Source organism: Leopardus geoffroyi, chromosome A1, assembly GCF_018350155.1.
Source record: "Leopardus geoffroyi isolate Oge1 chromosome A1, O.geoffroyi_Oge1_pat1.0, whole genome shotgun sequence".
Lineage (NCBI taxonomy): Eukaryota > Metazoa > Chordata > Mammalia > Carnivora > Felidae > Leopardus > Leopardus geoffroyi.
In genome coordinates this window covers 121,395,424-121,409,016 of record NC_059326.1, presented here as the reverse complement: position 1 = coordinate 121,409,016, position 13,593 = coordinate 121,395,424, and the positions used below count along the sequence as shown (strand labels likewise).

Sequence of the window (13,593 nt, the reverse complement as noted above, 5' to 3'; positions counted from 1 at the left end):
CTTTATTTTCCTAGCCTGGTGTGTCAGTTTCCTTAGTAAACCCCCAGCCATCCAATGGCCACTTCTCAACCAAAATTGAAATCAGGCAAGGAGATAACTGCGATTCCATAATCAGGCGTTTAATGAAAATGGACCGAGGAATCAAAGGTAAATGGTTTTCCTAAAATGCACATTTGGCAGTAGTTTGCGGACATGAGTTTTTTTTTTTTTTTTTAAGGTTTTTTAATGTTTATTTATTTTTGAGAAAGAGAGAGAGAGAGACAGAGCATGAGTGGGGGAGGGGCAGAGAGAGAGGGAGACACAGAATCCGAAGCAGGCTCCAGGCTCTGAGCTGTCAGCACAGAGCCTGACACGGGGCTCGAGCTCACTAACTGCGAGATCATGACCTGAGCCGAAGTCGGGCACTTGACAGACTGAGCCACCCAGGCGCCCCTGGACATGATGAGTTCTAAGCAGAGGGGAGGAAGGAGCATCTGGTCTGCTGAGGGACAGCAGTGGCATGTTATGCAAAGAGTATTGGGCTCAAAAATCAGGAAGCCTCTGTTCTCTTTGGGATGTTGTGGCTATGCAGCTTGGTGACTTGGCCATGTCACTTAAACTCTAAACTGACCTCTTTTTTAGTAAAAAGAGGACAGTTGAATTAGATAGTTTTCCAAGACTCCGCCTAGCTTTAAAATTGTAGCAAGCAATTTCCTTCTCTTAAAGGTTTTCAGACAGAAGGTGTACATACATGCAATATTTCAAATTAACCTGCTTACTAGGTCTGTTCCTGGGGAACTTCCATGTATTAGCCATTTAATCCTTTTACTGCTCTAGAATGTAGAGGGTATTATTATTCCCCTTTTGCAGATGATGAGATAGAGTTCCGAAAGGCTAAATAACTTGCAGTTTCATTAAGGTAGTACATCCTCGAGTTGGAATCCAAACTCAGGTCTGTTTGACTCCATAGCTTGTATTCTTTCTTCTAAACAATATGCTTCCAGTTAAAATATGTAATTAATCTTAATTTCTTACCAAGATTAAGTCTAGATCTTCTATGATTAGATTTAATATAATAATTTACAGCTTCTTTTTCTATCACTCAGCCACGTTTAAGGGGGAGCAGTGTGAAGGGAGTTAGTGTGTCTTTCCATTATTTTTCTTCTAAATTATAAAGACAAATTATTCTCCAGATTCCCTATTTTGCATTCTCACTCTCTCTTCTTGATGGCAATCAAGAGTTGATTGGGTTACATTCTATCAGTATAGAAATTTTCTGAAAAGATTTCGAAATCTAAGACAGTGACCTAATTTATGGAACGATATTCAGGTCAGCCATATCACATTAACATAGAAGACTTAAAATAGCTCTTTGGAATTCATCCTACACGTATTTTTTGTTCTTTTGAGGTCATTCGTTCATCTTCTGTGGACATTTCTTGAGAGACTATGAGTAGAGTGTATGCAGTATACATGTGGCGGCTCGTGTGTGTGTACCTGGGGCTTTGGGGAGCCCACAGAGTGCTGCTCGTTAGGCGGCTGTGTCTAGTGAAGGAGCAGGGTGCGAAGCTATTCACATACATGATCATAACCTAAGGACGAACTGCTGCATACCATAAGGGAGGTGTAGATAAAGTTTATAGCACAGAAAGCAGTGAGATTATTTCCAGCTCTGGTGATCAGGGATGAATTTACAGAGAAAACACTGTTTGGATGGGACCTTGGGAGTTACATCCAAGAGGGCGAGGGGAAAGGGCATGCCAGCAGGAGGGAAACACTAATGTCTGCCTGTATAGCAGCAGTGTGTTAGGGCTAGGGAGTTTTCATTTGTAAACATTTAAAAAAATTGTGGTGAAATATCCATAACATAAAATTGGCTGTTTTTGTGCTTTTTGAACGTACAGTTCAGTGGCATCAACTTTACTTACATTGTTGTGCAACCGTCACACTGTTCATCTCCAGAACTTTTCCATCATCCACACTGACACCCTGTACCTGTTAAACAGGAACTCCCCGTTCTACCTCTCTCTACTTCTTGGTAACCACTGCTGTCCTGTCTCTTTGCATTTGACCGTTCTAGGTACCTTGTAGAAGTGGGATCCTACAACGGTGTGAAGAGGTGGTTTATTTCCCTTAGCAAAATGTCAGGGATCGTTCGTGTTGTTATAGACATTTATCACATTCCCTCAGTAAACCAGGCAGTGCCATCCTTAGAACTCACGGGCCACAAAATGCAGAACTTGAAAACTGTGCAATGTTAACGTCTTGGGAGCCTTCCTGTGGCCTTCCATTTGACTGTTTTGTGTTGCATATATTCAGTCACGAGAAGATTTGGGGAAAGGCAGAACTCTTATCTTTGAAGAATAATATGGTGGCATTTAAAGAAAATAGCTGTGGGGACCCACGCGATAGGATTACTCTGAAGTTGTACTGTGTGAGAGGATGTATTCCTCTATTGAACATTGTGTTTTGTAATGTTAAAATTGCCTCCCTTTAAAATATGCTCAGATACAGGGCTGACTAGTTTCTTCAGCATTGTGCCGAAACGTGTTTTCTATATCTTGCTTCTTCTCGCTGGGCCTCTGGCATGATTCTTATATCCTTTGTCATACTGGCTGTGAATAATATTATCATAAAGTACTTTAAGTTTGATGTTTGTAGCTGCTGTGAATTTTCGAAAATGGATAGAAACGTTAGGGTGGAGTTAGAAATGGATATTCCTTCAAGTATCTGCAGAAGAGCTCTAACCTTGAGACTTTTCCAGGAGCCCTCAGGATGCTTTGATACCCAAAGGAGCTGAGTATATTGAGTGTATGAGATGGGAAGGGAGTGAAATTCAATAACGTATTTCTCACTCTGTTTGCTGCATAGCCAGTAAGTTGTCCAATTAGTGCCAATTGCATTGAGGGTGATTATAATCTAGGTCCAGGAAGAACTGGAGTAAAACCATCATTTCTGTCCACAAAGGCCACTGAGCAACTATTTGAGGATAATGACTTTAAATCACTCCCAGCCAATGCCCCATATGAACTGATACCATGGAGGTGAAAGGCTCCATTTCACATTATCAGTCCCTAGGGACTTTTAATCACTCTCATCTTTTCTCTAAGTGCCTTAATTCTTGTGTAGTTGCAGACTTAAATTTCTATATTTGCAGTGACGAGAGAGGTCTGGGATAAGAAAAGATAGTAAAATCGCTCCAAGAATTATTGGCAGTAATGAGCTGCATGGTGAAACATCAAAGCAAATGTTTTGTCACTGAGATGCCGGATTGAGTATTAAGGTTTCTTTGAAATAGTTTGATTCAGAATTGCTTGGAATGATAAGGGAGGTCTGATTCAGAGAGGAAGGGAGAGAGAGAGAAGGAGGAGGAGGAGGAGGAGGAGGAGGAGGAAGAGGAGGATAGTGAAGGGCGGGGGAGAGGGAAAAAGTGAGAGCGAGAGGTGGGGGTGCAGACCTACAGTATTTCATGTATTTTATGCCTCATGCATAAAACCTGCTGGTAGAACTTCTCACCACATCCGTAGCAAAATATTTAGTATCAATGTGCATGTTGAATTGTAATAGCTGTTAAGATAAATTGTACTCTCTCCCCCAAATAGGACTTGCAGGCAGGGTTTGCCTTCGTGGTAGTCTGAGGTAATTGTTCTGTAATCTTCACTCTCCCTATGCTAAACTTGCCGCCTTTCAGTCTTTGTCTCCCAAAGAAAACATAATGCTGGATAACTTGTACTCCTGGCATAGCCACCAGCTGCATTAATGTCTGCTTTTATCTCTTATCCCTCTCATGCTAAGCTTCATACTCTCAAGGCAACATGAGAGAGTGTAGCTCTCAGACCACCTAGCAATCTGCTTTAGAGAAGGGTAGGAAGTAAATCAGAAAATATCTTCTATTTCTGTTGATCGGGTTAAGTATAACTAGCCATGCTACACTTAGAATGAGATATAAATGCACAATCAGCATTTGTAGTCATTTGTGATGTTTTCCCACTATATAAAATAAAGCATTTGATGTTGGGACATCTCAGAATTGCTGAAATAAATTTTTTTTCAGGCTCAGTTGTTGGCAGGATTTTTGGATCATAAATTTGTTCGAGGGACAAGTGCGTTCTTTGCCAGAAGCCATCTTATCAGCTTGCATAAGAGCAGATCAGGAACATCGCAAGCAGGGTAGGGTTGGAGCTCATCCAGAAGCTCAAACCTCTGAGAGCTGTGCCCTTTCCCCTGTCCTTCCCCGTCTCTCCTTGTCTCTCATCAGCTTGGTAATACAAACACTTTTCATCCTTTGAGCAAAACAAGAAACTGGTAATGCTATTTCTTAGAGTGGTAATTCTTCCTCTAAAAGTATCTTTCCAAAAAAGCTACAACACTTGCAGTTTTAATGTATCCCAGGAGCAAGACAAGAAAGAGAAATAAGTTTTGGACTGATTGATGTTTTGAAAAATGGTTAATTGAAGCAAATAAAAAGTGATTTGAGAAACCGTATAGGATAGTGCTCAAAAATATACTCCATCCTTCCTCTTGGTTTATAGTTCGAGGAGATGTGTTATGTAGAATCTCTGTATCTCTGAATCTTTGATCTGAGTAGAAGCTGACAGGATGGAGATGTGTTAGATTTAGCTTGGCTTTCTGAGATGGAGTCTTATGCAAATATCTTTTAGGTAAACAACCAATGTGTTTAAAACATGAATTGTCCGGTTTAGGCATGGGATTGAATCAGTGACTGTAATTAAATGCTCAAATTGATCTTTTTTTTTTTTTTGCTGTAGACCTTTCTAAAGTGAAGCTGATGAGATTTGATGATCCACTCTTGGGGCCTCGGCGAGTTCCTGTCCTGGGAAAAGAGCACACTGGGAAGACCCCCATTTCTGAGCATGCTGTTTTCCACGTGGACCTCATGAGCAAGAAAATTCATCTCACTGAAAATGGGCTAGGGGCAGATATTGGTGATACAATTGTTTATTTGGTTCATTAAACTCATGCAAATTGGAGATATATCCTGGTTTCTGGAGATATGACTATCCTATGTCTACAGATTGGCTATGAGAACCTAAGACTGAACCTTGATAGACTTCATTTCTAATGATCAAATTCTGCATGTATTCATAATTACACCAAGTCATCTTGGGTTCCTAGACCTAATAAATTATTTTTTTTCCTCCTTGGGACTTCTGAGAGAAGTAGTTTGTATCATTTTTTATTTTTTAATTTTTTTGTCTTTTAACAAATTACTGCTATTTCCTAGAAGCTTCCTTTTTTAAGTTTATTTATTTATTTTGAGGGACAGAGACAGAGACAGGGAGCAACTGGGAGAGGGGCTGAGAGAGGGAGAGAGAGAATCCCAAGCAGGCTCCACACTTTCAGTGCAAAGCCTGGTGTGACTCACCAACTGTGAGCTCATGACCTGCGCTGAGACCAAGAGTCAGACGCTTAAGCAGCTGAACCACCCAGGTGCCCCCAGAAACTTCTAGTCTTTCAGATTAACACAAAAGTGTCAGTATGTTTCTTTCATGAAGGGTACTTTATCTAGCAACTTTTCATATTATATCCATTATGGAGTTAGTGGTAAAGAAAAAAGTGAATTAGCTTGTTTTACTGTTTTAAAAAAAACAGAACTCATGATGATTTAAAAAAACACATGAGAATATTTTGACTTAATTATGATCACTAAGTATTTTGTATAAAGAATAAATAGGTCTTGTATTTATAAGGATTTTTTTTAACTTTAATATATTCGATTAATCACCAATAATATTTTTTTCAAGGCTAATATCAATGGTTTAGAAGCAGTTTATGTAACCATCTACACTAAATTTAGGTATTTTAATATTTATTTTTTTAAGTAGGCTCCACGCCCAGCACAGAAACCAATGTGGGGCTTGACCTCACAACCCTGAGATCAACACCTGAGCTAATATCAAGAGTCAGACGTTTAACTGACTGAGCCACGCAGGTGCCCCGAAATTTAGGCATTTTAAGAAGGATTTTCCGGGGCGCCTGGGTGGCGCAGTCGGTTAAGCGTCCGACTTCAGCCAGGTCACGATCTCGCGGTCCGTGAGTTCGAGCCCCGCGTCGGGCTCTGGGCTGATGGCTCAGAGCCTGGAGCCTGTTTCCGATTCTGTGTCTCCCTCTCTCTCTGCCCCTCCCCCGTTCATGCTCTGTCTCTCTCTGTCCCAAAAATAAATAAACGTTGAAAAAAAAGAAGGATTTTCCCCCCAGAAATCTTCATTTATCAAATTTGTCTCGAGTCCAATTGTGTTTAAAGATCATGCCCACTGTATTGCAGATTTATTCCTTTACTCTTGCTGGAATGTCTTTTGATATTATTGTCTGTGCCGTTCCTTGTCATATGAGGAAAAAATATTAGGTATTGAATGACATTGGAGAAAAACATTTCTATTTCTTGAAGGGCTCAATTTGTGCAGAGACCAATTCTGATAACCCTAAGAAACCTGAATTCTAATCTTCAGGATATGTCAAGAGATTTTACTGAACTTCTTTATTTTGCAACATTTTGACATCACTGGGCCAAAATGAATGCTGTGTCATTGAAGTAAGTCATAGAGTGTTAGAACTGAAAGATCCCTCAGAGATCAAGTGTAAGTCTATTTATCTGCTGAAGCCTGGCAGCATAGCCTGGCAGGTAAGCTTACATACTGTCAAGCTAGATAAACCAGGTTAGTTTTCCAGTTTTTCCATTTGCTTCTTGGGGATCTTGTCCAGTTACTCAGCCTCAGTTTCCTCATCTGTAAAATGGAAGTAATAATGTGTCTACTTTCTAGTCTTATTGTGAGATACTTAGATGAAACAATCTTAGAAAATCCTGTATATAGCATAGTACCTGGCGAGTGGTAAGCCTTCAGTAGGTGTTACTTGTTAATAATTAATTTAAAAAAAGCCCCAGGATATATTGGCTTAAGATTACTCTCAGCTATAATCATGTCCTTAGTATTGGTTTCTGTGAGGCCACCATCGTGTTGTTTGTCCTCCTTTAGATTCTTTTGCTGCTCTCAATCTGCACAACCTTGATTATTCCCCAAGAAATTATTCCTCAAGTAATCTTTCCTGGTGCCTAAATACAAACTCACTTATGTTTAACTTAACTTATAGGCAAATTAAACTAACTATATGTGCTTGGCAAAAAATCAAAAAGCAAATGAGGAAGGAAAATAATTTTAATATTGTGCATGATTATGCCTATTTTATAAAATGAGCCTGTGAACTTGTGTTGCCTTAGATTAAGTGTGAGTTGGGATTCATGGATCCTCTGTTCCTGCAAGTTCATTTCCTTGGTCTCTCTTAGAATGAGCATCTTGCTGGGCTGAACATGCTTCTTGTGTTTAAAGATATCTAAGTTTCGTACAAGGAAGCCTTTAAGTATAAGCCCATTGCTTCACCTGGTGCTCCACTGAAGGAACAGCAATTAGTTGAAATGCCAAAGGAAAAACAGGTTGCTTTGGGCTAATGGCATTGATAAGAAATTGATACCTTCCTAAAGGATTTTAATTCTTTTTAAGTTGTGAAATATGCCCAGACACAAAAACTGAGTAACGATAAGAAATATTTCATATACACACAAAATATTAAAAGCATTAAAAGTTAAATTCACAAAAATATTAGCAACAGCAAACCGATCTGCCAATAGAGCAAAAACCTATATAATCACCACTCAAAGAACAGCACAATGCTGGCACTTCAGAAGCCTACCTAGTGCCTTCTCGCGTAAAGACAAGCTTGTGTCCCGTTCAGTATACAATCGTTTCTATACATGTTCTATGTGAACCTGAAAACAGTGTCTATTCTGCAGTTATAGAGTTCTGTATATGTCCTTCAGGTCATAGTTGCAGACTGAACTGTTCAAATGTGTATCCTACAGTTTTCTTGCTTTGTTTTTGAGAGGTGTACTAAAAAATCTACCAAGATCATGGATTTACATTTTTCTCCTTACAGTTCACATAGTTTTCATTTCATATATTTTGATGCTGTGTCATTAGGTGTGTATCAATTTAAATTGTTATCTTCCTGGTAAATTGGCCTTTTTCCTTTTTTAAAAAAATGTTTATTTTTTTTGAGAGAGAGGGAGAGAGAGCACGAGAGAGCGTGTGTACAAGTGGGGGAGGGGCAGAGAGTGAAGAGACAGCTGCCAGCACAGACCCCAGTCTGGGGCTTGATCTCATGAACTGTGAAATCATGACCTGCACCAAAACCGAGAGTCACACGCTTAACCAGCTGAGCCACCCAAGCACCCCAAACTTTTAGGAAGTGTTCCTCTGATTTTAGAAGTTTTTTGCCTAAAGGCTATGATATTATCATAATAACATCAGTTCCCTTTTGGTTAGTGTTCCAGTGGAATATCTTTCTCCATCCTTTTAACCTTCTGTAGCTTTATTTTATTTTAACATTTTATTTTGACAAATTTTAAATGTACAGAAAAGTGGAAAGATTGACCAACAAGCAGCCATATACCTGTTACCTAGATTTACCAGTTGCTAACATTTTGCCACCTTTGCTTTCTCTCTCTGCATATGCAGTTTTTAAAGTTTATTTATTTATTTTGAGAGAGACAGAGAGCGTGAGCAGGGGAAGGGCAAAGAGATAGAAATAGAATCCCAAGCAGGCTCCACTCTGTCAGCACTGAGCCCAGTGCAGGGCTCGAACTCACAAGACATGAGACCACGACCCGAGGGAAAATCAGCAGCTAGATGCTTAACCGACTGAGCCACCCAGGTGCTCCTCTAAATATGCATTTTTATTTATTTATTTTTTATTAAAAAAAAATTTTTTTTTAATGTTTATTTATTTTTGAGACAGAGACAGAGCATGAGTGGGGGCGGGTCACAGAGAGGGAGACAAAGAATCAGAAGTAGGCTCCAGGCTCCAAGCTGTTAGCACAGAGCCTGATGTGGGGCTTGAACTCACAGACTGTGAGACCATGACCTGAGCCGAAGTCAGATGCTTAACCGACTGAGCCACCCAGGCGTCCCTAAATATGCATTTTTATATAAAGCTTTTATTTTGGGATACTTTTAGATTTACAGAAAAGTTACATCTATTAAACAGAGTGTTCCTGTACACGCTTCAGTTTCTTCTCGTGTTAACAGACATCTCATATAATAACCTTGGTTCTGTTGTCAGAGGTGAATAATTAGCATTGGTATTGTACTATTAAGTACATTATAGGCTTTATCTGGATTTCAGCAGTTTTTCGACTGATATCATTTTGCTATTATAGGATCCAACCCAGGATACCATTTTGCGTTTAGAATATACTTTAAAAAAATTCTGAACCATTTGACGCTAAGTTGCACACACCATGACACTTTACTTTTCTATACTTTAGCATGTAACTCCTAAGAACTAAGACAGTCTCCTGTATAATCACTATATATACACACACATGCATATATTTTGCTCAAGAAATTTAACGTGATACAATAATTTTAGGTAATAAGCTTTCTTAATAAAAATGAAGTAATAAAATTTCCCGATAACTCATTAATAATTTTTTTAAAACTCTTAGGATCTAATTAAAGATCAAGCATTACATTTTGTGCTCATGTCTCTTGACCTCCTTCAAACTAAGAAAATTTCTCAGCTTTTCTTCTTTGGTCTTTCATGACTAGCATATTTGAAGACTGTGGCAGTTATCAGTACTTTGTCTCACAATCTGGATTTGACTATTTTCTCATTATTAGATTCAGATTTAAAATTTTTGGCAAGACCGACTACATGGGTGACATTTCCCATTGTATCACATCAGGATGGCTATATTGATACATTGGTGTGTTTCCATTACTGGTTAAAGTGGTGTTTTCAGGTTTCTCCATTGAAAAGATAACCTTTTCCTTTTTATAATGAGTAAGGTGATATTTTGAGACTTACATGAATATCCTGTTTACCTGCAAACTTGCATGGAATGGTAGCATTCATTGGTCATGTTTTCTGCCATTTATTATTACATTGGTAGTTATAATAAGTTGATTCTTTTTTTTTTTTTTTAATGTTTACTTATTTTGACAAGGAGAGAGAGGGAGAGGGAGAGAGAATACAAACAGGGGAGGGGCAGAGAGAGAGAAAGAGAGAGAGAGAGAATCCCAAGCAGGCTGTATACTGTCAGTGCAGAGCCTGATGCTGGGCTCGATCTTGAGATCATGACCTGAGCTGAAATGAAGAGTCAGACGCTTAACCAACTGAGCCACCCAGGCGCCCCAGTAAGGTGAGTACTTAATTTTACCATTTCTTTTACATTTATTAGATATTGTTCTTCTGTAAAGAAGAGTCTTCCCTTTTGCTCTCATTTTTTTTCTTTCATCATTCTTTTCAAATCACTATGTACTGATGGACTCTTTCTGTTCGTATATGCTGTGATCTCAATACATTTACTCATTTCAGAATTACCAGTCCAATAACCACTGTTGACAACACATCTACTGAGTAGAGGTGAGGTTTTTTTGAGTAAGTAAAATAGAAGGTTCGAAAAGTCAAAACTTGATCCACTTAGAGAATTTTTACTCTGGTTGAACCATATTCCCAGCTAACCATTCTCATTATTTTCTGCATTGTCTTTCCTGTGTTTCTTTTTCCAAAAATAAGCACGTGTTTATATGTACTTTTTAAAAACTGCGGTAGAGTTGACACACAATGTTACACTAGTTTTAGGTGTATAATGGAGTGATTCAGCAAGTCTTTGTGTTAGGCTCTGCTCACAAATGTAGCTATTGTCCCTCACCATACAACACTGTTACAGTCCCACTGACTGTCTTCCCTATGCTGTGCCTTTCATTCCCATAATGCATTCATTCCATAACTGGAAGCCTGCACCTCCCACTCCCCTCCATCCACTTTGCCCACCCCCCCAATCCTTTTCCCTCTGGCAACCACCAGTTTGTCCTCTCCATATATGTACTTTATTTTCTCTTTTCTCATGCAAAAGCAGCGTGTTATATATAAGTATTTTACACCTTGTATTTTTAAGTTAACATAGCTTGGATAGTTTTTCACTTCAGTTCATAGCGATCTTTTTCTTTCCTTCTCCTCCTCCCTTTCCTCTCTCCCCGCCTCTGTCTCCCCCTGACTTTGTGTCATACTATTGTAAAGGTGTACCACAATTTATTCAACTAATCTATGGTTGGGCGTTTAGATTGTTTCTAAGCTTTTGCTATTTTATAGACTTTGTATAGAATTATATAGTGAGTAACTTTGAGAATACATAGTTTTATATTTGTGGAGGTCTATCTTTTTTTTTTTTTTAAGATTTTATTTTTAAGTAATCTCTTCACCCAACGTGAGGCTCAAACTCAACCCCGAGATCAAGAGTTGCACACTTCACCGACTGAGCCAGCCAGGTGCCCTTATGGAGGGATATCTTAAGAGTAGCTTTCTAGGGGCGCCTGAGTGGCTTGTTAGCCTCTGACTCTTGATTTTGGCTCAGGTCATGATCTCAAGGTTCATGAGAACTAGCCCCATGTTGGGCTCTATGTTGACAGCACAGAGCCTGCTTGCGATTCTCTTTCTCCCTGTCTCTCTGCCCTCCCCCCTCTCAAAATAAATAAATGAACTTAAAAAAATGTCTGTTTAAGAGTAAATTTCTAGAAGTGAGCTTGTAAGTCCAAGGGTAAATGCATATATAGTTTTGTTAGCCTATAATCCGGGCAAAAGGCATTTTAGGCAGAAGTTACAGCGGGTATAAAGGCTCTGATGCAGGGGCATGTAGCTGCTGTGCTGAGGGAATAGGCAGAGTCCCCATGAAGCAACAGGGATGAAAAGTGACCTGCTGAAGATCTTTGCACCAGTGGCAGAGCTCAACTGGGGCTCTGGCTTCCATATAGTCAGTCCATTGCGACACACTTACTTTGTTTGTTTTTTTTAATGTTTGTTTATTTTTGAGAGAGAGACCAAGAGAGAGCAGAGGAGGGGCAGAGAGTGGGAGACACAGAATCCAAAGCAGGTTCCAGGCTGCGAGCTGTCAGCACAGAGCCCGACATGGGGCTCAAACCCACAGACCCCGAGATCATGACCTGAGCTGAAGTCGGACGCTGAACCGACTGAGCCACCCAGGTGCCCTGCAACGCACTTACTAAACAAAGAACACATGTGTGCAAAACAGGAATGTATTTGACCAGAGCCCGTGTTGTTAGGGCTATCAGGGAAGAGTGGAGAGAAGTTTATATGGACCAGAGTCCAGTAAGACTCCAGAGATGAGGCAGAACATAATGTTTAAGATTGGAGTAACAGTTGAAGCAGAGCATGGCCATATTCCTAACTTTTAGAACTAGGTGTGGATAAGGGCTTGGAGGTAATGCCAGGAGTGGAATCTTTATCTGAGAGGAATGAGAAGAAAACTGGAAACAGGTGAGTAAACTGGGCCGTATTATAAAGATTTTCAGATTCCAGGATGAAATTTGAAGCTGATTTGTCTGGAGAATTACTGCCACTTTTTGATGTGTGGATGAGGTGATAAGTGTCTTCTCTAGCTTGTGGTCGTTTTGTCCGTCTCTTTTCACCGTGAAAAATTCGTTCATTTAGTTGTAATGATTATTTAGGAGACATCTATGTGCCTGGCTCTGGTAGGGTCTCATTGTTAGCTGATACTTCGTCACATTGTTTTCTCTCCTTGATGTATTTGGACATAACTTCACATCAGGGGTGCCTGGGTGGTTCAGTCAGTTAAACGTCCAACTCTTAATTTTGGCTCAGGCCATGATCTCACGGTTCTGAGATCGAGCTCGTGTCAACATGGAGGCTGCTTGGGATTGTGTCTCTCCCAGCTCTCCCCTCTCTCTCTCTACCCTTCCCCTGTTCTCTCCTTCTCTCAAAATAAATTAAAAAAAGGAAAAAAAAAAAAAAAAAGACTCAGAGGCCACCTAAGACTTGCAGCATCAATTAACTTTTCTAATTGCCCACTATTAGGCTTACAGTTCGATTGGTTATAAGGTGGGAACCCCTTCTTTAACTTCCCAAAAAAAACCCCAAAAAACCCCAACAGGCTAGGACGTGATCCTTGCTCCTAAGGGCTTAAGGAATGTACTGCATTTTCACTTTGGAGGAGCAGGTGGTATTTGTTCTTCTGTCCCTCATTCTCCTTATCCTGGGTCCTGTTTAGAGCTGTCCTGTGCAGTAGTTGAGCTACTAACCACGTGTGTCTAGAGTACTTGGAAGGTTGCTGGTCTGAACTGAGGTGTGCTGTAAAAGTGTGGAACATGCTTTCCATTTCACAGACTTAGTATGACAAAGAGAATATAAAATGTCTCTGTAATAATTTCCTTTGATATCAATTACATGCTGAGACAATGCTTTGGGTAAATTGTGTTAAAAATACATTAAGGGACGCCTGGGCGGCTCAGTCAGTTAAGCGTCTGACTCTGGGTTTCAGCTCAGGTCATGATCTTGCAGTGGGTGAGATCAAGCTCCAGGTCAGGCTCTGCCCTGACAGCATGGAACCTATTTGGGATTCTGTCTCCCTCTCTCTGCCCCTCCCCTGCTCGTGCTGTCTCTCTCTAAATAAATAAACTTAAAAATACATTGAAATTAATTTCATATTTTTTGTTTTTACTTTTTTAAAAACATGGCTACTAAGAAATGTAAAATTGCATATGTGGCTTGCATTATATTTCT

At 39.8% G+C, this 13,593-nt stretch overlaps 1 protein-coding gene across 1 annotated transcript in view; it reads left to right on the top strand.

The window, feature by feature from the left end:
• LARS1 (leucyl-tRNA synthetase 1) overlaps positions 1 to 5,147 on the top strand; it is a 76,391-nt gene extending 71,244 nt beyond the window's left edge. The window contains exons 31-32 of the mRNA XM_045492697.1: positions 15 to 147; positions 4,749 to 5,147. Of these exons, the coding sequence (XP_045348653.1) occupies positions 15 to 147; positions 4,749 to 4,954 (339 nt within the window). The 3' untranslated portion in view covers positions 4,955 to 5,147. The remainder of the gene's footprint in view (positions 1 to 14; positions 148 to 4,748) is intronic.
• The last annotated feature ends 8,446 nt before the right edge of the window (positions 5,148 to 13,593 follow it).